The sequence below is a fragment of the Limanda limanda genome, chromosome 18, assembly GCF_963576545.1.
Source record: "Limanda limanda chromosome 18, fLimLim1.1, whole genome shotgun sequence".
Lineage (NCBI taxonomy): Eukaryota > Metazoa > Chordata > Actinopteri > Pleuronectiformes > Pleuronectidae > Limanda > Limanda limanda.
Genome location: NC_083653.1, coordinates 117501 through 142228, shown reverse-complemented (window position 1 = coordinate 142228; position 24728 = coordinate 117501). Strand labels below are relative to the sequence as shown.

Genomic DNA, 24728 nt, shown 5'->3' with positions numbered 1-24728 from the left:
GAACAAACCATCTGCCCAGGGACAAACCATCTGACCAGTGACAAACCATCTGCCCAGGGACAAACCATCTGACCAGGAACAAACCATCTGCCCAGGGACAAACCATCTGACCAGGAACAAACCATCTGCCCAGGGACAAACCATCTGACCAGGGACAAACCATCTGACCAGGAACAAACCATCTGACCAGGAACAAACCATCTGACCAGGGACAAACCATCTGACACAGAACAAACCATCTGACCACGAACAAACCATCTGCCCAGGGACAAACCATCTGACCAGGAACAAACCGTCTGACCAGGAACAAACCATCTCCCCAGGGACAAACCATCTGACACAGAACAAACCATCTGACCAGGAACAAACCATCTGACCAGGAACAAACCATCTGCCCAGGGACAAACCATCTGACACAGAACAAACCATCTGACCAGGAACAAACCATCTGCCCAGGGACAAACCATCTGACACAGAACAAACCATCTGCCCAGGGACAAACCATCTGACCAGGAACAAACCATCTGCCCAGGGACAAACCATCTGCCCAGGGACAAACCATCTGACCAGGGACAAACCATCTGCCCAGGGACAAACCATCTGACCAGGAACAAACCATCTGCCCAGGGACAAACCATCTGACCAGGAACAAACCATCTGCCCAGGGACAAACCATCTGACCAGGGACAAACCATCTGACCAGGAACAAACCATCTGACCAGGAACAAACCATCTGACCAGGAACAAACCATCTGACCAGGGACAAACCATCTGACCAGGAACAAACCATCTGACCAGGAACAAACCATCTGACCCGGGACAAACCATCTGACACAGAACAAACCATCTGACCAGGAACAAACCATCTGACTAGGAACAAACCATCTGCCCAGGGACAAACCATCTGACCAGGGACAAACCATCTGACCTGGGACAAACCATCCGACCAGGGACAAACCATCTGACCCGGGACAAACCATCTCACCAGGAACAAACCATCTGACCAGGGACAAACCATCTGACCAGGAACAAACCATCTGCCCAGGGACAAACCATCTGACCAGGAACAAACCATCTGCCCAGGGACAAACCATCTGACCAGGGACAAACCATCTGACCAGGGACAAACCATCTGACCAGGAACAAACCATCTGACCAGGAACAAACCATCTGCCCAGGGACAAACCATCTGACACAGAACAAACCATCTGCCCAGGGACAAACCATCTGACCTGGGACAAACCATCTGACCAGGGACAAACCATCTGACCAGGAACAAACCATCTGACACAGAACAATGAATTAATTACTAAACATCGTTAATAATTACTTAGGAGTGACTTCCTGTCCCAGAACATCTGAAGAAGTGACAGTTGCTGGTTTGATTGCCAACTGACACCTTCACTTTTGTAAAATGTAAAGATAAAAAGTATTAAAACATGTCAGAGTATCAACAATTATTTTCATTTGACAACTTTATTTTAAAACATTTAATTTCATCTGAATTTAAACCTTGTGATCATATGAAATGAGAAATTAAACAAAACTCTTAATGTGATCAAATCTGTGAATGTACTGATTTTACAAAATTTCACCTGAACTTGTTTCCTGTGTGATTATGATAAACTCTTTGCCTCATCAAAATAAATCTTCAAAAGAAAAAAGGGACTTTTTAACGACAGATTATATTCTTATTTTTATTAGTTAAAACATCCAAATTAAAAGACAAAAATTCAAAGTAAAACATCCTTTGTTGTGGATTTGAGTTTGGACTGAACCAGCGCTCACGCCAGGTCCACGGCGATCGTCATCACATGACGAGAGACGAGCCGTGGTCGCTGGATCCGTCCACCGAGCGGCGGGCGGACACGTAGACCTCAGACGTGACCCTGGAGAAGCGGCGTGGGGCCATGTACTTCTTCCCCAGACACCACAGGTCCTGGAAGATCCTTCTGAAGTGGTTCCTGAACTTCACCCCGACGAAGGCGTACAGCACCGGGTTCAGGCAGCAGTGCAGGTAGGCGACGGTCTGCGTGACGGTCTCGGCGACCTTCAGGGCATCGGACGCTTCACACTTCTGCTGCTCGAACATGATGGCGGTGTTGTAAAGCAATACGATATTGTAGGGTAGGTGACAGGCGACGAACACCAACACCACGGCCAGTACCACCCGGACCGCCTTGTGCCGCTGGAAGTTTCTGACACTCAGCAGCTTGAGGATAATGGCGGTGTAGCAGACGGTCATGATGAGCAGCGGCAGGAAGAAGCCCACGGCCAGCTGGGTGCTGGGGACGGCGACCTTGGTCGTCCAGGCCGTGTTGTCATTCATGAACCTGAACTCACAGACAAACTGCGGAGGTCCGGAGGTCTCATTCCTCTCGTGTTCCTCAAACATGAAGGACTCTAGGGCTTGCATCGGCTCGTACCAGTTGTAAAAGTAGAATGTTGGGACGGACAGAAGAAAAGCAAAAGTCCAGACGATGGCGCAGATGAGGCGGCTGTGGGGCAGCGTGCGCAGGCGGAAGCTGCGGCGGGCCTGGACGATGGCGATGTAGCGGTCCGTGCTGATGCAGGCGAGCAGCAACATGCCGCTGTAAAGGTTCACACTGTAAGAGCCGCGCAGCAGCTTGCAGGCCACCGGCCCCATGGACCACGCCCACATCTCGTTGTAGACGATGAGAGGCAGCGACACCACAAACAGCAGGTCAGCGATGGCCACGTTGAGCAGATAGACGTCGGTCATGGACTTCGTCCTCTTGTAGAAGGCGTAGGTAACGATCACCAGACTGTTCCCCACGAAGCCCAGGATGAAGATGATGGAGTGAACGTACTGACCCACAACCAGCTGCACTCTGCGGTTGTTCTCGTAAGTACAAGGTTCTACCACCTCGTAGTCCCAATCGGTGTCATTGTAGCCGTTATCGGTGTCATTGTAGCCGTAAAGCGATTGGATGAACGAAGAGTCTTTCATGTTGTTGTTCTCCGGCTGTGAACAAAGAGAATAGAGAACGTCAAACTCCTTGATTGACACGTGAGATGAATCAGACAACAAAATCTGACCTTTTCAAGTCAGATGTAAAAATCTGAAATTTGAATGTGGTGAAAGTGGAACAAGTGTCACGTTGTATGTTCGTGTGCTTCTGGTAAACGTGTTCCAGTTGTGGTTGAACAGACGTGTGACCCAGTTAAGCTGTGGTTTCTTCTTCTTCCTCTTTGAGGGTTAAATTACAGACGCTGAGCGGAACCTTTCAGAGACTAAGATTTGCTTTTGACTTTTAAATTCAATATTTTATTTATATACAGTTTTATTTGTGAAGTGCCAAATCACAATAAACATGATCTCAAGGCTCTTCACGTAGAAGGTGAGAGAGAAAAAACTCTTTAACTTGAGAACCTCGAGCAGAACCTGTCCTTTACATTCAAAGGAGGATAAGAATGTTCTGTTCTTCATTATCGAACAAACACAGGTACTGATGGTTCCACAGGTTCTATTACCATTCACGAGGGGGGGGGGCACACCTGAAGTAACACGCTTCCTCATCACACCATCATCCCTTTCTCTACTTCTGCCTGTTGAACACAAGTGGACATCGTCTCCTGACGGGTGGAGAACATAATAATAAACTGTTTAGTAATAATCCCAATTATAATCATTAACTATTTATTCTTTATGTCTCATTTTAAATGATTTTATGATTGAGCCTCTAAAACTTCTAGATATTATCAGTCATCGTCCTGATGAGCAGGAAACATGAATCGGAGCAGATGTTGAATAAGAACAAACACAATTTTAAGAAAATAAATAAAATTAGAAAATAAAATCCGGACTCACGGCTTTTCAGTTTGTAGTTTGAGTTTGGACGTGGCTGCTGTCGCTCGTTCAGGTGAAGACTCTGTTAGTGGAGGAAGCTGCAGCAGTAAACACACTGAAAACTGCTGACTGAAAGGGAAGTGTGTGTGTGTTGTATCTAAAGGAAATGAACAAGCCAATCGTTGTGTTCAAAACGTTAACTGTGTGTGTGTGCGTGTGCGTGGGTGTGTGTATCAAAGTTCAATTCATTTATTGTCATACTGCTTATGACAGAGTGAGGATCTGTGTGTTGAGCTTCTCCAGTGAGTCTTTGACCAGTCTGATGCTGTTGGACAGACTGTGTTCCTCAGGCTGAACCTTCTGCCAGAGGTGAGAACAATGCAGCTGGAGAAGATGCTGAGGACCTTTGGTGACATGCTGAATTCAAGCAGTAGTCAGCTGGCACCAGTTCTGGTTGATGAAGATGGAGCCCAAGAGCAGCCTGAACATGGGTCATACCCGAACCCCAAATGGGACTTTATATTATTGAGAAATTGTATATATATATTACGGTCACACCACACAACATTTTTTAAGGCCACGGCCAAGTCATCTAAATGAAAAAACACATTTTTATATGATTTTGTGTACACAAAATTCCTAATGTTTGATTAATTTTTGGGGTATTTTAAAATTGGCCTGTTGAAAATCTCTATACGTCATTGACCCATATATATCTATAGATACACACATGTGTGTGTAAACTTGATTCCAATTAGGTTTTATTACAGGAAAACAAAGACTCTCATTGACGGCTTGGAGTCATTTCCTTAATAAATCTGCAGAAAACAATGATTCCATACAAATCAATTTATTTGTCAAGTCAAACTGTACACACTTAAATGTTGATGACAAAAACAGGTGCCTGGTGGAAGAGTGATGCATGATGGGAGTGTCAGGCCACCTCCTCCATGTAATCAGCGGAGTGACTGAGCTGAGACACACTCAGGTCCTGAGTCTCATCGAGCTGCAGAAGAAACAAGTTAAAGAATGTTACCACCGGAAAATGAATCATCATGAAGACTGATCTGAATCACAATCACTTATGACATCATCACCTTGTCGCTGCTGTCGGGTCCCTCGATGGAAACTTCCTCGATCTCCTCGCCGATGCTCAGCTCGCTCCTGGAGAGATCTGAGCGATGACTGACATTTTTTCTTTAATTAACAAAAATAAAGTAAAAGATCTTAAATGTCATTAGGTAAAATATGTTTCAGTCTCACCTGTTGAAGTCGTCGTCATATTCAACATCTTCATCTGTAAAAACAATTAAATTGATTTCAGGTTCTAATACACTTGTGATGTAATGGTACAGCAGCTCTGGTTGACATGGCCCTCACCTCCAGGAGTTACCTTTGATCTGTTTTGTCCTTTGATTTTCATTATTAACTTATTTGTAAGAATGCATTCTTTCGCTTACATAAAATATTTCAAGAACCGAGACCAGAGACCACATGTCTCACTTATTAATGTGCAGCATTATATCATAAAGAGCTCACAGTACCTGTCTTTGGCTCTGAGAAGACAGCATCTTACCGAAATGAAAAGATCCAGTTTTATCATTCGAGGCCTTCGAGTCTCTGAATCCTTTCGATTTTCCTTCGAGAAGAATAAAAACATCAGCATCAGAAAAACATCGACCTCCTGACGTTTCCTCTCACATCATCATCTAGATAATTCTTTTAGCGCCATCCTCAGGACAAATGGAGTACGTTTAGTTCCAACAACCTTCGAGGACAGATCTGGATGTGGTCTGCTGTCATGACCCCGGCAGCCTCTAGGGAGTGCTGCAGATGTTTAGAATCAAACTGACCATTCCTGCTGTCACTCTGCTCTGCACTGTTTCCTGCAGCTCCTCCTGGTCTCGGTGCATCGGAGGCGGCTCCTGCAGGACTCTCTCTGGCCCCAGAGGCCTCAACCTTCCTGCAACACAGACAGCACACAGTCTCAATTCAATTTGTATAGTGCAAATCATATCATACATTATCTCAAGGCTCTTCACAAAGAAGGTCAAGGTCTTCATAATTAAGGTCTTTAAATGCAAGGAGCAGGATCTTGATATTCAGAGTTCCACAGGGAGCCAGTGCAGAGAAGCTCAGAGCAGTGAGATGATCTCTTCTGGTTCTTCTCAGCTCTCGTGCTGCAGCATCTAGGACCAACTGGAGGCTTCTCACATTTTTTTTGGGGGGGGGGGGTATCATCTTGCCCAAGGACACTTCAGCATGGGCTGGGATTCGAGCTCCTGACCTTCTGATTGGAGGACAACTGCTCTACGCTGCGACTTCAGTCCAGTTCTGCTGATACTTTACAATCAAATGATTTCAGTTTGGAACATTTGATTTATGATAATCCACAGATTCTACTAATCTGTAATTTATGGAAATATTCTTTGAATGATCAGTTGGATGATTTATCTTCAGGGAGTTGATAATCAATAACGGGGGGACAAAGACAAATCGGGGACAAAGTCGGAAGTAGAGAAACATCTGGAATAAATGGATGGGAAGGGGGGGAGGTGGGAAATCTTATTTTTCTGAATAATCTGAAACATCAGACGACTATGTCTGTTTGTTTGATTTTTAATTTGCTGATGATTCACTACTACAACCTTTGACCTGTGTCATGTGACGTAAGTGTTGGATACTTACTCTCTCTGACCCTTCATCGTCTCTGTCGAATCAAACTGAGAACCACGACTTCACAGGAAGCAAAGAAAAACACAAGAGAACAGATCTTTATTATCTTCATCACCATGAAGCACAAAATACATTCGAACCACGACTCAACAAAAACACAGCGAAGGACACGTCCACACATGTTTAACCTCTAACCACTGAACTTAATATAAGAACTGTTTTCTTTGCTCCACTACTTTCTGACACCGTAGTTTTATCAACACGAGCATTTGATGGGATGTCAATCAATGTCAGTGTCAATGAATCATGCTGCAAATAGAATGAATGTTCTATTATATAAATGTGTATGTGTATATATATGTTTAATATAGTGAATATATATTATTGTTACCATATTAACCTTTGGTCTGTTTCCAGAGGGCGGAGTCTCAAAACAACATTCATGTGGCCACGTGTTCACATCAGCTGATGAGATCACAGACTCAAGTTTATTCTGAGAGAAAATCCCTTGAATATTAAATCCGTATCAATATGATCTGAAATCAGGAGATGAACGTGATCTCACCAGCCGTACGTCTTCTGTGGTTTGGGCAGGGGGTCGTCGAAGAATGAATCTCCTTCGTCCAGGTCGTCTTCCACCTCCAGGTCCACACGCTGGCTCTTAAAGCCGAGGAAGGACACCTCCTGCTGCATGTCTCCTTTACCCAGAGACATCGCGTCCTGGCACACGTTGATAAAAGATGATGACGAATGATTCATCAAGAAAATGAAACCCAGGTGAGGTTGCAGACTGGTCTTATTTCTAGATGATGAGGAGTTTGACACATTATCTATGCCAAACACACTCATTGTGTGACTTCATGCTAAACACACGCACACACACACTCAGAGGAGCCTGAAACCGATCTCACCTCACAGATGGGTGGAGAGGTGGTCGTCGTCTCAGCAACAAGGCCGACGTCAGAGTCCTGACCGACCTGAACCAAGATGAATGTCAGGAAGATCAGATGAAGCCTGAGATGATTGTTTTCATCTGTGTGTGTCTACATCAGAGTCAGAGGTCAGGGGTCAGAGGTCGTCGATGTGAAGCTGCAGATTACTCACCACAATCCTGCACTGAGCGAACAGACGCTTGAAGATTCCCAGAAAGAGCTGGAAATCCGCCGCTGAGAAGAAACAGCACAAAACACCTCAGAGTAAATCACCACCAGGGGGCGCATTCAAAACAAGAGTCAGATTTATCACGTCTATCATGTCCTATGTTCGTGTTGTCATCAGCTGATGTGATGATGTCAAAGATTTAAATCTTACTCTGAGAATGGCTTCTGTCGGCAGCTCTGAGCTCGTCAGTGACAAAAATCTCCAACATGTTCCTACAGGTCACAAACAACAACTGTCAGTTTTCTATTAGCTGTTAGCTGTTAGCATTTATCAGTTATCAGTTATCAGTTATCAGAAAGCAGAAAGTTAAACCAAATAGATTCATGAAGCAGCGTGGCGATTCATACAAAAATATGAGATTCCTTAATAGATTTTTAAGCAGAATCAGTGATGTCTTTTTTACTAGTCAAGAATTACCCACCTCATCTTTTGGAAAAATATTATTTTACCATTTTATTGTTTTACTTCTGTTTTATGCTGTTGATCTATAATCAATAAAATTGTTTCATGAAAAGTTTATTGAAATATCTCCTACTTGTTCAAATTAGGGAACAGATCTGCGAAGATGCTCTTCAGATCTTCTTTGCAGACAGAGCCACTCCGCTCCTGCAGGGGGCAATAACACAGTAATCAACATCAAACAATGCCGCTTGTGATTGGCTAGAGGCAGATGACATCACACAGGTGAAAGGTAAGCAGGGTTTTCCCCAGCCAGTGTAAGGGTTCGCCTTAAATTCTCTATGCAGGAAAAACCCAGGGTGGGAAAAAGAAAACCTCACCTTGTCGTACAAGTCAAACTTCCTGCGAGCGTTTGTGATCTGTTTGTGAGACGGTTCCTACGAGAGATGAAGACACACAAAGGTTTCTTAAAGCACATTAAGGAACAGAAACCAGCTGTTTGAGATTGTCCAATCAGATTCATATTTGTAGTTAGTACTTTCATGAGTCTTAATCAATAAATTGGCTCTCTTTTCCTTTCCTTTGAAGGGTGGTTCCCCGAGGTAACTTAAATCAATTAAGTTATGTAATATTAATATTCAATCTTCTTCTGATAACCAAATTGAATGGTGTCGTGTTTAAGGTATCATAATCACAACACCACTTTCACTTGTCTGCTTTGACGTCCACTCACCTCCAAACACACACTCCGTTTGTCTCTGCGTCGCCCTCTAGTGACCAGCTCCAGCAGCAGAGGACACTTCCTGTTCACCTCACACTCTGACAGATCCAGATCTCTGCAGACCAGGTCCCGACTGTCCACACCGTTCATCTGCACAAACAAAACAGGAAATGACAACACAACATGACACACACAAAACACGACATGACTCAACACAAGCTGACACCACACAGTATGACACAACATGACAGAAAATTGTCAACAAGTCTGTGTTCATACAAAAAGTCTAAGTACAAACTGTCACATACGACTCACAGCTGTGAGTCAGACTGAGGTCAAAGGTCACACTCACCAAGTTGATCTCTGGCTGAAACACGGCGAGGGAGAAGTCCAGGTTGAAGACCTGCAGGAAGTCCACGATGAGACTGGCGACGAGACGACCTGCGGCGAGACGGGCGGAGTCAACAGCTTCTTCTAGAATCATCAACAGCTTCTGACTGGTTCAAACTTAATTTAAGGTATCTTTAATTGAGGTGAATTAAAGATACATCGACCTTGAATTATGAATAATCAGAATCTGAAACTGGAATTATCATAATAAAGTTACAGATATCTGTAATATATAGAAAGAGCCTTGTACAAAAAGAGTAAAATGCTTTTGGATAACCTGCTGGAAAGAACAAAATAGCGTTTGTCCTTTTATCCAATTAATAATTGATTGAATGAAAAGAAAAATCCACAGATAAATCAATAATCAAAGAGTTGTTAGTTGCAGCCGTAATCCATTAAAATCGATTGGATCAATTAGTTGTTGCAGCTCTAGTTTTCTTGAAGCTCCTTTTATACTCTTCTTCACACACTCTCTCACACACACACACAGACAGACACACAAACTCTCACACACACACAGACAGACACTCACTCTCTCACACACGCGCAGACAGACACACACACTCTCACACACACAAACAGACACACACTCACTCTCACACACAGACAGACACACACTCACTCTCTCACACACACACAGACAGACTCACTCTCTCACACACACACACACACACACACAAACACACACTCACTCTCACACACACACAGACAGACACACACTCACTCTCTCACACACACACATACACACTCACTCTCTCACACACGCGCAGACAGACACACACACTCTCACACACAGACAGACACACACTCACTCTCACACACAGACAGACACACACTCACTCTCTCACACACACACAGACAGACACTCACTCTCTCACACACGCGCAGACAGACACACACACTCTCACACACACAAACAGACACACACTCACTCTCACACACAGACAGACACACACTCACTCTCTCACACACACACAGACAGACTCACTCTCTCACACACACACACACACACACACAAACACACACTCACTCTCACACACACACAGACAGACACACACTCACTCTCTCACACACACACATACACACTCACTCTCTCACACACGCGCAGACAGACACACACACTCTCACACACAGACAGACACACACTCACTCTCACACACAGACAGACACACACTCACTCTCTCACACACACACAGACAGACTCACTCTCTCACACACACACACAGACACACACTCACTCTCTCACACACAGACAGACACACTCACTCTCTCACACACACACATACACACTCACTCTCTCACACACGCACAGACACACACTCACACTCTCACTCTCTCACAGACACACACTCACTCTCTCTCACACACGCACAGACAGACAAACACACACAATGGAGAGCAATACAACTCACCGTCTCTTGTGCTGAGACACTTCTTCAGGTTTTCATTGATCAGAGACGTTTTATTCTGCAGATAAAACAAGAGTCAATGACCTCTGACCTTTCACCTGGGATGTTAAAACCCTCACATGAACCCTCACCTCCACTCTGTCCTGCTCCTCCAGGGCCAGAAACACAGCCGCCCTCATTTCAGCCTGAAGGAAACACACACACGTCAAAGAGCTTCCTTCTCTGAGCAGCTGAGACTGAACACGATGGTCAATAACTAATCATAAACCAATAACTAATTATTATTTAAAAACTGAAGTAACTCTGCAACAAATCAATCATTAGCTAACACATGAATAATGAATGAATCAATAAATAAACAGCCAACAAATCATTGTTCAATAATTAAACAGAAATCCACAAGTATGCACTAATCACTAATCAGGTTAGATCAATAAAGTTTTGGGTTTGTACTGTGACATGTTAACTATTAACGCTGACACGTTAACTAGCCCTACATTAGCTGAAGCTAACCCTACGCTAATCTACCCTGACCCAATAACACGTTAAAAGGTTCAGTATAGAATGTAGTGACTTGTAGTGGTGAAGTGTCATGTCAGCCTCCGTAGAGAGGATCCTCTCCTGATGTCACCTATTTAAATATAAAGGAACCTTTCCTTAGTAAGGAAAACAATCATTTGTACACATGAAGCACAGTAGTGAAAACAACACTCGGATTAGTTTCTATTCAAGTTCTGCCAAAAGATCCCTTTCACCTGACTCTAACATACTGGACCTTTAACTAACCCTCAACTTAACGTTAACTCACCCTAACATGTTTACTAACGTTAACTAACCCTAACATGTTTACTAACGTTAACTAACCCTAACATGTTTACTAACTTTAACTCACCCTAACATGTTTACTAACGTTAACTCACCCTAACATGTTTACTAACGTTAACTCAACCTAACATGTTTACTAACGTTAACTCACCCTAACATGTTTACTAACGTTAACTCACTCTAACATGTTTACTAACGTTAACTCACCCTAACATGTTTACTAACGTTAACTCACCCTAACATGTTTACTAACGTTAACTCACCCTAACATGTTTACTAACTTTAACTCACCCTAACATGTTTACTAACGTTAACTCACTCTAACATGTTTACTAACGTTAACTAACCCTAACATGTTTACTAACTTTAACTCACCCTAACATGTTTACTAACGTTAACTCACCCTAACATGTTTACTAACGTTAACTCAACCTAACATGTTTACTAACGTTAACTCACCCTAACATGTTTACTAACGTTAACTCACTCTAACATGTTTACTAACGTTAACTCACCCTAACATGTTTACTAACGTTAACTCACCCTAACATGTTTACTAACGTTAACTCACCCTAACATGTTTACTAACGTTAACTCACCCTAACATGTTTACTAACGTTAACTCACCCTAACATGTTTACTAACGTTAACTCACCCTAACATGTTTACTAACGTTAACTCACCCTAACATGTTTACTAACGTTAACTCACCCTAACATGTTTACTAACGTTAACTCACCCTAACATGTTTACTAACGTTAACTCACCCTAACATGTTTACTAACGTTAACTCACCCTAACATGTTTACTAACGTTAACTCACCCTAACATGTTTACTAACGTTAACTCACGCTAACATGTTTACTAACGTTAACTCACCCTAACATGTTTACTAACGTTAACTCACCCTAACATGTTTACAAACGTTAACTCACCCTAACATGTTTACTAACGTTAACTCACCCTAACATGTTTACTAACGTTAACTCACCCTAACATGTTTACTAACGTTAACTCACCCTAACATGTTTACTAACGTTAACTCACTCTAACCCAAAATGGACTCAATCTGACCCATCGTTAACTAACCCTAAACTACCCCTAACTAACCCTGAACTACCCCTAACTAACCCTAGCTACCCCTAACTAACCCTAAACTACCCCTAACTAACCCTAGCTACCCCTAACTAACCCTTCAGCCCAATTCATGCTTCGTGTCAGATCCACGCCGCAGCTCGAGCCTCTTCTGACACGTTCCGGAGGCTGACCAGCTAAACCTAACCCTGACACTAAACCTAAACCTAACCCTGACACTAACCCTAACCCTGACACTAACCCTAACCCTGACACTAAACCTAAACCTAACCCTGACACTAACACTAACCCTGACACTAACCCTAACCCTGACACTAACACTAACCCTGACACTAACCCTAACCCTAACCCTGACACTAACACTAACCCTGACACTAAACCTAACCCTGACACTAACCCTAACCCTGACACTAACCCTAACCCTGACACTAACCCTAACCCTGACACTAACACTAAACCTAACCCAACCAGCTCCACGTGTTCCCCCTGAGGGCTGTGATTGGTCCGCTTGGGGGCATCACAGTATTTCCGGAACCTCCTGCTCCGCCCCACTTGGTGAAAGTTCGTACAAACCATTGTTTCTTCGTCGCAGCTCTTTAAGTGAAGCTCGTGATAACACCTTTATATATACAGTCTATGGATAACACCTTTATATATACAGTCTATGGATAACACCTTTATATATACAGTCTATGGATAACACCTTTATATATACAGTCTATGGATAACACCTTTATATATACAGTCTATGGATAACACCTTTATATATACAGTCTATGGATAACACCTTTATATATACAGTCTATGGATAACACCTTTATATATACAGTCTATGGATAACACCTTTATATATACAGTCTATGGATAAACCTGTTCTGAAGTGAACAGAGACGCCACAGAAGTTTGAACTAAGGAGCTTAGCACAGAAGTTATGAACTCTACACCCACTGGGTTCTGCGTTGGGTTAGATACACAGACCGGTGAAGAGCAGGCAACTTGGCTGCTAGCTGCTAGCTGCTAGCTGCTGAGCTACCATGAGCCTAGCATCGCTAGCAGTGACCCAGAGAGCGGAAGTGGACAGGACCTTGATCTTGCTGAGGACTCCGCTGTTGTCCAGGTTGTGAAGCAGCAGGTCTCTGAGTTCAGTATCATCCTCTGTGGCGGACATGTTGGCTCCGAAGTCACGAGCAACACAAACACACACTTCCGGTTCCTTCTTCTTCTGCTGCGTCCTGGCGGGTTGATGTATAAAGACAGAAAGGACGCCACCTTCTGGTCTGGAGGAGTGATGTGGACTTCCGGGTCGAGGCTTGTGTTGGTTGTCCACTTGGTGGCGCAGAAGAGCAAATGAAGCACCATGAAGCTTCGGACCACGAGTGAACCAGTGGGATAGAACCAGTGGGATGGAACCAGCTGGATGGAACCAGCTGGATAGAATCAGTTGGATGGAACCAGTTGGATGGAACCAGCTGGATGGAACCAGTGGGATGGAACCAGTGGGATGGAACCAGCTGGATGAGAACAGTTGGATGGAACCAGTGGGATGGAACCAGCTGGATGGAACCAGTGGGATAGAACCAGCTGGATGGAACCAGTTGGATGTAACCAGTGGGATGGAACCAGCTGGATAGAACCAGCTGGATGGAACCAGCGGGATGGAACCAGTTGGATGAGACCAGTTGGATGGAACCAGTGGGATGGAACCAGTGGGATGGAACCAGTTGGATGGAACCAGCTGGATAGAACCAGCTGGATAGAACCAGCTGGATGAGACCAGTTGGATGAGACCAGCTGGATGAGAACAGTTGGATGGAACCAGTTGGATGGAACCAGCTGGATGAGACCAGTTGGATGAGACCAGCTGGATGGGACCAGTTGGATGGAACCAGTTGGATGGAACCAGCTGGATGGAACCAGCTGGATGGAACCAGATGGATGGGATCAGTTGGATGAGACCAGCTGGATGAGAACAGTTGGATGGAACCAGTGGGATGGAACCAGTGGGATGGAACCAGCTGGATGGAACCAGTGGGATGGAACCAGTTTGGATGGAACCAGCTGGATGGAACCAGTGGGATGGAACCAGTTGGATGGAACCAGTGGGATGGAACCAGTGGGATGGAACCAGCTGGATAGAACCAGTGGGATGGAACCAGTTGGATGGAACCAGCTGGATAGAACCAGTGGGATGGAACCAGTTGGATGGAACCAGTTGGATGGAACCAGTGGGATGGAACCAGTGGGATGGAACTAGTTGGATGGAACCAGTGGGATGGAACCAGCTGGATGAGACCAGTTGGATGAGACCAGTTGGATGGAACCAGCTGGATGGAACCAGTTGGATGGAACCAGTTGGATGGAACCAGTTGGATGGAACCAGTTGGATGGAACCAGCTGGATGAGACCAGTGGGATGGAACCAGTTGGATGGAACCAGCTGGATGAGACCAGTTGGATGAGACCAGCTGGATGAGACCAGTTGGATGAGACCAGCTGGATGAGACCAGTTGGATGAGACCAGCTGGATGGAACCAGCTGGACGTCACTGCTTCATGAAGCTTCATCACCAACCCTCAGCCATCACTGTTAACGTTAGTAAACAGCTCGGGATTAATTTATAGCTCTATCTATCTATCTATCTGTCTGTCTGTCTGTCTGTCTGTCTGTCTGTCTGTCTGTCTGTCTGTCTGTCTGTCTGTCTGTCTGTCTGTCTGTCTGTCTGTCTGTCTGTCTGTCTCTCTCTCTCTCTCTGTCTGTCTGTCTGATTTCTTATGAATTTGTTCATTATATGTTCCAATGTGTCATATAAACCTACATTTTCCTGCACAATTCTGAAATAATAACAATACAAAATTAAATAATAATAATAATAACAATAAAAATAACCAGGACAGCTCAACAGACGTTTCGTTACATTAATATAAATGTATAAAATAAACACATTTGTAATAATGATTTAGTCCGAGGGGCCTCGAGGGGCCACTATCTGAAATCAGATCAGGATGAATGGAGAGAAAGAGAGAAGGGGAAGAATAAAGAAAGAAACAAGAGGAGAATGAGAAGTGTGTGTGTGTGTGTGTCTGTGGGGGGGGGGGGGGTATCAGCTGGAGGAGGAGTAGAGGCAGGAGGAGAAGAGGAGAAGCGTGTGTGTGTGTGGGGGGTGGAGGGGTGGAGGGAGGGAGGGATGAACGGGAGGACAGAGATGGATGTGGGGGGGGTATCAGCTGGAATAGGAGGAGATATGTGTGTGTGGGGGGGGGGGGGGGGGGGGGGAACAGGATCAGAGGAGGAAGCATCATCTTCATCATCATCAACATCTTCATCCTCAGCACACACCGAGGACTCCCGGAGCTTCCGCCGCCGCCACAGCAGCAGCAGCGCCGGGGCCATGGAGTCCCGCCGGTCCGCGGCCTGCACCGGCTCCAGCCTCCTGCAGCCGGTCAGCCGGATCACCGACCTGCCGCTGGACCAGGTAAGAGCCACCGGGGCCCGAGGAGCCGGTCCAGCCCGGGAGCTCCGGGGTCCGAGGAGCCGGTCCAGCCCGGGAGCTCCGGGGCGGGACCGAGCCGGTCCAGCCCGGGAGCTCCGGGGCCCGAGGAGCCGGTCCAGCCCGGGAGCTCCGGGGTCCGAGGAGCCGGTCCAGCCCTGGAGCTCCGGGGCCCGAGGAGCCGGTCCAGCCCGGGAGCTCCGGGGCGGGACCGAGCCATCCAGCCCGGGAGCTCTGGGGCCCGAGGAGCCGGTCCAGCCCGGGAGCTCCGGGGCCCGAGGAGCCGGTCCAGCCCGGGAGCTCCGGGGCGGGACCGAGCCTTCCAGCCCGGGAGCTCCGGGGTCCGAGGAGCCGGTCCAGCCCGGGAGCTCCGGGGCCCGAGGAGCCGGTCCAGCCCGGGAGCTCCGGTCCCGCCCCGGAGCTCCCGGGCTGGACCGGCTCCTCGGGCCCCGGAGCTCCCGGGCTGGACCGGCTCCTCGGCCCCACGTTCCCCGCGTTGCAAGCGACACCCGCGGCCAGAGTCTGAGAAATGAACCGGGAGGCCTGTTTCCAGAGAGGGGACCTGAATGATGCTGCAGCAGCACATATTCTAATATTAATAATGATAACTATAACAATATTGATCACCAGCACTATTATTGTTATTATTGTTATATTATTATTACTAGTCTGCCCACAGAACCCCTGAACGTGTTGTTTCCAGCTCAGCGAGTTTCAGCTGCTTCCTAATTGAATGAATGAGAATTATTGTAATAATGGAGATCAATAAACTGGTGCTGATACGTCATCATCTTTCAATCAAACCACCTCTTTTATCTCTGTCTTAGGTCCCCTCCCCCTTTAGCTGATAAATGCACCATGTGTTCACACTTGACCAATCAGGAGTCAGTCTCAGCTGTCACTCACAAGGTCTCAATCAATCAATCAATCAATCAAGTTTTATTTGTATAGCCCACATTCACAAATCACAATTCGTCTCATAGGGCTTTAACATGGTGTGACATCCTCCGCCTGTTTTCATATCATCAATAACTGATTCAAACCAAACTGATCAGAAACACGTTAACTAACACCAGAGAGAAGAAGGAGCTGAGACGACAGAAACATCTTTAACAAACGTACAATGTTTACTCATGTGTCATCTGTTAACATGGAGAAGGTTCATGACCTCTACTGCAGCCAACCACCAGGGGGCGACCCAGAGGCTTTAGCTTCACTTGTCGTCTTGTCGTCCATGTTTATGAACAGTCCAACCTGCAGTGTGTGTCTGTGTGTGTGTGCAGGTGAACTTTGTGGTGTGTCAGCTGTGTGCTCTGCTGTCGGCCTTCTGGTTTCGTCTCTTCCTCCATCCCAGTAGAACCAGTCCCTTCATCAGACACATGGTGGCCACTCTGCTGGGACTCTACTTCGCTCTGTTCTGCTTCGGCTGGTCAGTTGATTTCTGTTCTGAACAGATCCGTGTCATCAGTGGAGAGTTTAGAAATTCTTCTTAATTTGCCAATTCTCATGTTTATGTCTGAAATGGTTTTTCATAAAGTGACCGGCATCTGTTTTCTATATCGTAAAAATCCAGTTACCTAGTTTCGAAAGTCTTTAAACATTTGTCTTCCAACGTTCACTGTAATTCATCAAACTACAACCTGACTTTGAAATATCCTAACGAAGATAATTTGATAAAGAAATAACTGAACCTTTTTTAGGCTTCCAAGTCAAAATGGCTGTTATTTTTTACAGCAGGTGGTGTTGTTTAACTATGAACTCAGGATGAAATTGTACATAACTGGATGAGCTTGTCTCACCAGCGTCTCACCTTGTCCCTGTGTCTCCATGGTGTCAGGAACCTTTTGTTGATGTTTTCAGCTCAGAGCCACAGACAGAGGAGTGAGGTCAGGGGGTTAACCCTAACCTTAACCTTTATGACCTCTGGAGGATGTCCAGAGAATTGGCTTTGGACCCTCTCTAGAGTTTATCTTTTGCACATGAACAACAAAGCAGGTGAATCTCTGCTCAGAGTCGTTCATATCAACAACAGAAATCAGGATTCAGGTCAGAAGTGGAGATCACACGGTTCAGCTCTTATCACAAACATCTTCTACGTCTTCTACGTCTTCTACGTGTTCCTGCAGAGGATCCTTTGCTGTGTTCTCACATCAGCTCATTCGGACATTATCCATATTTTCTACGAGGAGGCAGGACGGAGAAAGTTCGGAGACATTTCGTCCACACGTGCCGAACCTTTTGGCAGAATGTCAGGAGATTATCTGTAGTTCAGTGCAGGCCTGAACGCAGCTACAATCACATATAATATCTATAAGTTGGTGTTTCGCTCCATTGCTAAATTGTATAACTGTGTGCGGCGCTATCTGCCTTGTGCTCGCTATCGTCCATAAAGACTTTAGTGTCCACACAGACAGACCGTTCAGTCTTCAGTCTGGGTGACCTCTCTGTGCCCGCGAGAGCGACTCTCGTCTATGTTCACGTGCACCCCCACTACCAGCAGATTTTATTTTATTTTATTTAATATTATCTTATTCTATTTTCTTTTCTCTTATGGTATTTTGCTATTGATATTTTGATGATGCGGTCTTCTTGTTATACCTTTAACTTTGTGCAGCACTTTGCTCAACCAAGTTGTTTATGAAGCATAAACGAAATTGACGTTGACGCTACGTCATAGAATCAATTAATTCTGCAGAGAAAGTAAAACTAAATTCCTGAATCCTCCGATGTATTCAGAGCGGCACCAAGATTTTATGAGTTCTTTCCTGACCCATCGATATCCTTCCACCTCTAGTATTCTGTTCTGTAGCGTATGTTGTTTTTTTTAACTTTGTTTTTGTATTGTTTGTTAAGGAATCACAATTACACAAGTAGAAGGAAGAAAAAGGTCACATGGGGTAATACAACAGTGTTGAGTGTTGAATCTTGGAGGCTTCCTGTGTTTTCCAGGTACGCACTTCACTTCCTGGTGCAGAGCGGACTCACCTACAGCATCATGATCCTGACTGGAGTCCAACACATGCACAAGTAAGTTCACAAAGGCCTCATATCACTGGTTCATTGTGTGTTTTTAATAAAAATCAAAGCTTTAGATAAGTGGTAAATAAAGGGACGACTCATGTCTGATTAATGGATCCACGTTGAACACCTCAGAAGAAGAAGAAGTGTTGGTGGATCAGTCCAGAGTCAGATCTCCAGTTCCCCCCCGCCCCCAGACCTCTAGAAACCTGTTCCTGTAGATTCATGCTGCACAACATCAGGAGAACACCTCCCCTTCTCACTCCGAAGGCGCCACACAGCTTCTGGTCCAGGTTCTGGTCCAGGTTCTGGTCCAGGCTCTGCTCATCTCATTTCTAGACTACTGCCCCCCCCCCCCCCCCCTCCTGGCAGGTCGACCTCTGCAACTCCACTGGTCTTTAACCTGAATTCACCTCCGCTCCTCCGCTCCCTTCACTGGTTCCCAGTGCCTGTTCCCTTCCAGTCTCTAGTACTTGGTACCGTGCTGTGAACGGATCGGGTCCAGTCCACATCCAGGACCTGGTCAAACCTCTCAGCCCGTCCACTCCGCTCTGCATCGACCAATCAGCTGCTCCCTCTCAGTGAGGGACAGTTTCCTGTCCTGGCTCCTAAACGGTGGAAGCAGCTCCACATGGACATGAGGACAGAAAGTCCTCACATCGTCCTCCAGACTGAAGACACATCTCTTCAGACTATAGTCTGGATACAAAATATAATAAAAAAACACACATTTATGTAAATATATTTAGGAACACTTATATGGCGCCTACATATGTCACTTTGTAGTTTGGCTTTCTCGAAGCAAATTGTACCTTCTTGATTCTTGTTCTGGTTTGTTCCTCATGGTTGATGCACTTCTTGTGAGTCGCTTTGGATAAAAGAGTCAGCTCAATGAAATGTAATATCTTATTTTCATATTTTCACAGAAAGTTCACACAGGACAAAACTTTTGTTTTTGAACAAAAACATGTAAACATGGTAAATGATTTGTCCTCTAGTGCCACCCTCAGGACAAACCTTGCATGTTCACAACTGTTTGATTTTCAGATCCTGTCTCCTGGTGGCTCTCAGCTATCTGAGTCTGTGTCAGATCACTCGAGTCTACGTCTTTGACTACGGCATGTATTCGGCTGACTTCACCGGGTAAGACTGATCCCGGGTCAGAATCTTCCTGCTCCACCTGTAGGTGTTAACTTCACTTCTGCTCTTCTCTCTCCAGACCCATGATGGTGATCACACAGAAAATCACCAGCCTGGCATTTGAAATCCACGATGGTGAGCAAGTGATCTTACACATCCTGTTTACTCCTGAGACGAGGCCCGTCACCTGTCCTTCATGTTCAGATTCTGTTACTGTCTATGTCACCACCGCTAGAAGGTCAAAGGTCCAGGCCTGACATCAGTCTCTCAAATGAAAAAAGAAATGTGTCACTGCTAAGGATCACTGCTAATTCAAGCTTACTGTTAATAAAGATGGACAACATGACAGCTCCCAAAAGTCAAGCCTGAAACTTCATTATTGACTGACTTGTGATTGGTGGAGCACATGTGTGGGCGAGACCTCGATACTCGGCTTCACGACTTCATGGACTCTCCAAGTCGGCAACCTTGTTCCGAGCGGAGACTTGTCAACCATCTTAATTCACAGTCAATAATCTGGTTACTGTGTCCAGTCTGCTGCTCAGAGGACGTCTTATAACGTCTGGTGCTCAGAGAACATCACCACCAACAACTCGGACCGGACACAACGTTCAGAGAAAACCGACGTGTAGCACCTTGTTGATTGTAAACACAGTAAATATGAATTGTTTTATTTCTCCTTGGACAGGAATGGCTCGAAAAGAGGATAGTCTGACCCCGGGACAGAAGAAATTGGCTATAAGGTTTGTGTCACTGTGTGGTTCAAACTTTGACCCTAAGGAACCATGATAAAAGTCAGACCCACAGCAGAGAAGCCACCCCCCCAATGCAGAACCCCCCCGCCGTAGTGTAGAAACCTCCCAGTGCGATGGGCTGAGCAGTGAACTGGTTTCTCTGTCTGCGTGTCTTCAGGAGGATGCCCAGTCTGCTGGAATACTTCAGCTACAACTGTAACTTCCTGGGGATCCTGGCCGGACCCACCTGCTCCTACAATGACTACATCGCCTTCATTGAGGGAGACCCCCGTCGCCACAGGGACCACGGCACTGATGGGAAGTCCAGTGGCAAGCGGAGGCAGAGCGAGCCCTCACCAAACGTAGGTCATGTCACTCTGATGAAAATCTTCCAGGAGCAATGAAATCCAGGCACAGTGAGAACCAAAGTAGAATAATAGCATTTTTTTCCTCAGACTGAGGTCGTCCGTAAAGTGACCACTTCCTTCTTCTGCCTCCTGGTCTTTCTGTTGGTGTGTAAAGTTTTCCCTGTGGAACGAAACATTGACGACGACTTCATCTCCAACACAACGTTCTACTCTCGGGTGGTCTACCTGTACCTGTCCATGTTGACCACCAGACCCAAGTACTACTTTGTCTGGACTCTGGGTGAGTGTGTACGCCTGTCTGACCTGTCCGACCCCTGTCTGGCCTTTAGTCCGTCTCACCTGTCTCAACCCTGTCTATCCTCTCAGCTGATGCCATCAACAATGCTGCAGGTTTCGGCTTCAACGGTTACGACAGTGACGGCTCTCCTCGCTGGGACCTGATCTCCAACCTGAGGATCCTGAACATCGAGGTGAGGATGTTTTGTCCAACTATGGTATTGATTGATATTGATCGTTCTGCTGCTCCACATCTTCTCTGTCTCGTTCCAGTTTGCCACCAGCTTCAAAGTCTTCCTGGACAACTGGAACATTCAGACGGCTCACTGGCTCAAAAGGTTTGAAAACGTTTCTTCTACTGCCTCTAAGGTGAAGTAACCACTGAAGCACGGCACCTATTCACTATCCGCCAGTAATTGAAAAGAGTGATTCAAGGTTCTTTTACGCAGCCAACACAGTCAGAGGTTCACTGTGGAAAGCTGCCACCTGCTGGCGGATATGTAACACTAACAGCCAGGCCACATCTGACACAACAAAACAGTTCAATCACTATATGAGTCGACAAACAAGACACTGGACAGAGAAGAGAGTAAAACTACCATCTGCTGTTCAATCTAAACTTTATTTAAAAGTTCATGTTGTAAATAATGCTTTGGACATTCTAACATGAAATAAACAGCTGCTGTTCTAATAATCCCATAGATGGATTTTATTACACAATGAATGACCTTAATGTCTCTTTGTGGTTATTCTTTCTAATCATTTTTTGTTTTATGAATCTTCCGCTTTGTGTGTCTTTCTGGTTATGATGGAGTTATGAGTGTTAAGGCGAGAGATTGATGTCAAATAACTTTTCAAACTAATCCTGCTTTTGTGAATCTGATTCATTGATATTGTATCATTAATGTACATGATAAACAAATGACCTATATGCAATATATACAATGTTAAACGTCTGTTTGCATGTCTGACCTCTGACTGACAGAGTGTGTTACGAGCGATGTCCCTACCACCCGACAGCAGCCACCTTCATCCTGTCAGCCATGTGGCACGGAGCGTATCCAGGTTACTACCTCACCTTCCTCACCGGCATGGTCATCACACTGGCTGCCAGAGCGGTGAGCGCTCCCAGCCAATGAAAGCTCAATCAATGCCAACAGTTCTGGGTTTATGCTAATAGATTTGTTTCCTCTCAGGTCAGACACAACGTTCGGCCATACTTCCTTCAATCACCCTCCCATAAACTGGTCTATGATGTCATCACATGGGCGGCCACTCAGATCGCCATCTGCTACACAGTGGTGCCTTTTGTCCTGTTGTCTGTCGGTGCATCAATAAAGTTTTACAGGTGAGTTTGTCACCATAGGTTTAAGTCAGCTGGACTTTATGTGTACAGGTTCAACTCAGGTTAACCTTCTATCTCGTCGTCCTGGACAGATCGTGGTTTTTCAGTCTCCATATCGGCTGCGTCCTGTTGGCTGTGGCATTGCCAGTCAAACGGAGACATCTCCACCTCAGGGACCGGCAGAGAAACCTCCCCCAGGAGCCGCTTCAGCACCCCCTGGAGGCTAGAGAAAGTAACTGCAGCCAGAAGGAAAGAAACACATGAGAGAGGAGAAAGAGCAATCTGGCAAAACATAACATTTCCATTCAGTTGTTTAGAAAGAGAAGGTGAGCTTCATCAGGCGGAGCCGCCTCCCTTCTGCGATACAGAACCATGATGGTCAAGTTAAAATACTGTATTATTTGGACTCATGGGGCAAAAGGATACGAAGAACAGGCCATGAAATTATTTTCTCATAAACGACTGCCAGGATAGCATCTATATGTCCTGAACTATCATGGCCACCTGGGTAGTGTTAAACGGACTCCACTTTGTTTGTGATCACAAAGCTACTGACTGTCCATCTGCAGGAAGGAATGAAGAAAAGGAGGAATAAGAAAAGGATAACAAATGATTGTAGATGTTATATGCAAAAACAGAATGAAGAAGCGAGGAGTAAATTAGTTGAGTGAAAACGAGTCAGGTGAAGGAGTGAATGAGCAGGTCAGTGAGTTAATGCATAAACCAGTAAATTAATGAAACAACTGATGAAAGGATGTTTTCTCCTCCACGTTGATCTGACAGACTGTCATTGTCTCATCAGTTTTCAGACAAATCCCTTTTGGAGAAAGTGCCAATGATTATTAAACTCAGTCGCCTTAGGTCGTTTTTTTACAAGAGAATATTCACTCTGTCCTGATATGTGACGTCGTGTTTACATTTGTAGATGTCATGTAGTTATTTATGTAACCAATCTTTCTGACGAGGCATCAATTACTAAGGCTTAATTGGCTGTAATTACTGGCTGTTAATTATGATAATATTGCTAATGAATAAAAAAATTATTGTTTTATATCAGTTATGTAAAATTGACATTCTTCATTTAAAAATTGGTTCTACCAGAATAAGTCTGCAGTCGTACATGTTAATATGAAGTATACATATGTACATATGTATATATACAGTAAATATATATATATGAATATGTGTATGCACATTTTTTATATAATATATCCTGCAGCTGTTTTTTAACCCTTCTAAGATGTTTAATGAATAAGACTAAAAACAAAAGGTTGGATTACTATGGGCTCATCTGTGAAGCAGTAAATTAATGATCAACTATTAATAAAGCTACTAATTACCGCTCATTAACGCTTAATAAATGGGGCCTTAACAGGTGGTACCATGCTCTTTATGTAATTCAAACAGATGTGTGTTGTTGTTGATGTTCAGTCCGAACAAGGAAAAACAAGTGCAACTAAATTTTAAGAATGAGTTCAAACTGTGAAATTCGAACGTCCATGATGTGATAAGAAATGCTGTTTTTTAATAATTTTTTTACCTTTCCATAGACTCAACATATTTACCATGTGCTTGAATGCAGTGGTTAAATAGATTGGTTCAGGTATTGATGACATTTTATTTATTATAATTTATAATTAATTATATTATATATTTAGGGCCCGAGCACAGACATCAAAGGTGTCTGGTGAGACCCTATTGAAATTGTAAGGATTATTATTATTATTATTATTATTATTATTATTATTATTATTATTATTATTATTATTATTATTATTATTATTATTATTATTCAGGCAAATGAATTGGCTTTTTGAGGGCTTTAATTTATTATTGGAATTTTATACAGGGATCTCTCATGGTTCATTTAAGGA

The 24728-nt window shown here is 44.7% G+C and overlaps 3 protein-coding genes across 5 annotated transcripts; 1 reads left to right on the top strand and 2 right to left on the bottom strand.

Moving 5' to 3' along the window:
* Window positions 1-1758: 1758 nt before the first annotated feature.
* LOC133024773 (C-C chemokine receptor type 6-like) lies at window positions 1759-4227 on the bottom strand. The gene is made up of 2 exons (XM_061091945.1): window positions 4150-4227; window positions 1759-2986 (listed from the first exon to the last, which is right to left on the bottom strand). Exons 1-2 carry the CDS (start codon window positions 4225-4227, stop codon window positions 1811-1813), a joined length of 1254 nt encoding a protein of 417 aa, XP_060947928.1. The 3' UTR covers window positions 1759-1810.
* Window positions 4228-4645: 418 nt separating this feature from the next.
* Window positions 4646-13677, bottom strand: cep43 (centrosomal protein 43). 3 transcript variants are annotated; one of them, XM_061091789.1, is made up of 17 exons: window positions 13572-13677; window positions 10699-10752; window positions 10571-10625; window positions 9121-9209; window positions 8781-8918; window positions 8428-8484; window positions 8184-8254; window positions 7799-7860; window positions 7592-7653; window positions 7399-7464; window positions 7053-7207; window positions 6500-6547; window positions 5665-5774; window positions 5388-5450; window positions 5075-5108; window positions 4909-5008; window positions 4646-4817 (listed from the first exon to the last, which is right to left on the bottom strand). In XM_061091789.1, exons 1-17 carry the CDS (start codon window positions 13653-13655, stop codon window positions 4746-4748), a joined length of 1320 nt encoding a protein of 439 aa, XP_060947772.1. In that variant the 5' UTR covers window positions 13656-13677; the 3' UTR covers window positions 4646-4745. The 3 variants fall into 3 exon arrangements, with proteins under 3 accessions (XP_060947772.1, XP_060947773.1, XP_060947774.1); XM_061091790.1 differs by having other exon boundaries at window positions 4909-4996; XM_061091791.1 differs by having other exon boundaries at window positions 4909-4975.
* Window positions 13678-15874: 2197 nt separating this feature from the next.
* mboat2b (membrane bound O-acyltransferase domain containing 2b) lies at window positions 15875-23118 on the top strand. Its single transcript, XM_061091283.1, has 13 exons — window positions 15875-15958; window positions 17257-17402; window positions 18923-19000; window positions 20039-20134; window positions 20211-20266; window positions 20820-20874; window positions 21044-21227; window positions 21321-21513; window positions 21600-21703; window positions 21783-21847; window positions 22495-22627; window positions 22706-22857; window positions 22947-23118. Exons 1-13 carry the CDS (start codon window positions 15875-15877, stop codon window positions 23116-23118), a joined length of 1518 nt encoding a protein of 505 aa, XP_060947266.1.
* The last annotated feature ends 1610 nt before the right edge of the window (window positions 23119-24728 follow it).

Excerpts from the sequence above, each read along its gene's own strand:
- LOC133024773 (XM_061091945.1), bottom strand. The coding sequence starts at position 4,227 with ATGTCACCAAAGGTCCTCAGCATCTTCTCCAGCTGCATTGTTCTCACC. Across the intron at positions 2,987-4,149 it reads GGTTCAGCCTGAGGAACACA|CCGGAGAACAACAACATGAA; the intron begins GTCTGTCCAACA and ends CTTTGTTCACAG.
- cep43 (XM_061091789.1), bottom strand. The coding sequence starts at position 13,655 with ATGTCCGCCACAGAGGATGATACTGAACTCAGAGACCTGCTGCTTCAC. Across the intron at positions 8,919-9,120 it reads TTCAGCCAGAGATCAACTTG|ATGAACGGTGTGGACAGTCG; the intron begins GTGAGTGTGACC and ends TTGTTTGTGCAG. Across the intron at positions 5,109-5,387 it reads AACTGGATCTTTTCATTTCG|ATGAAGATGTTGAATATGAC; the intron begins GTAAGATGCTGT and ends TTGTTTTTACAG.
- mboat2b (XM_061091283.1), top strand. The coding sequence starts at position 15,875 with ATGGAGTCCCGCCGGTCCGCGGCCTGCACCGGCTCCAGCCTCCTGCAG. Across the intron at positions 20,267-20,819 it reads GGCATTTGAAATCCACGATG|GAATGGCTCGAAAAGAGGAT; the intron begins GTGAGCAAGTGA and ends CTCCTTGGACAG. Across the intron at positions 20,875-21,043 it reads CAGAAGAAATTGGCTATAAG|GAGGATGCCCAGTCTGCTGG; the intron begins GTTTGTGTCACT and ends GCGTGTCTTCAG.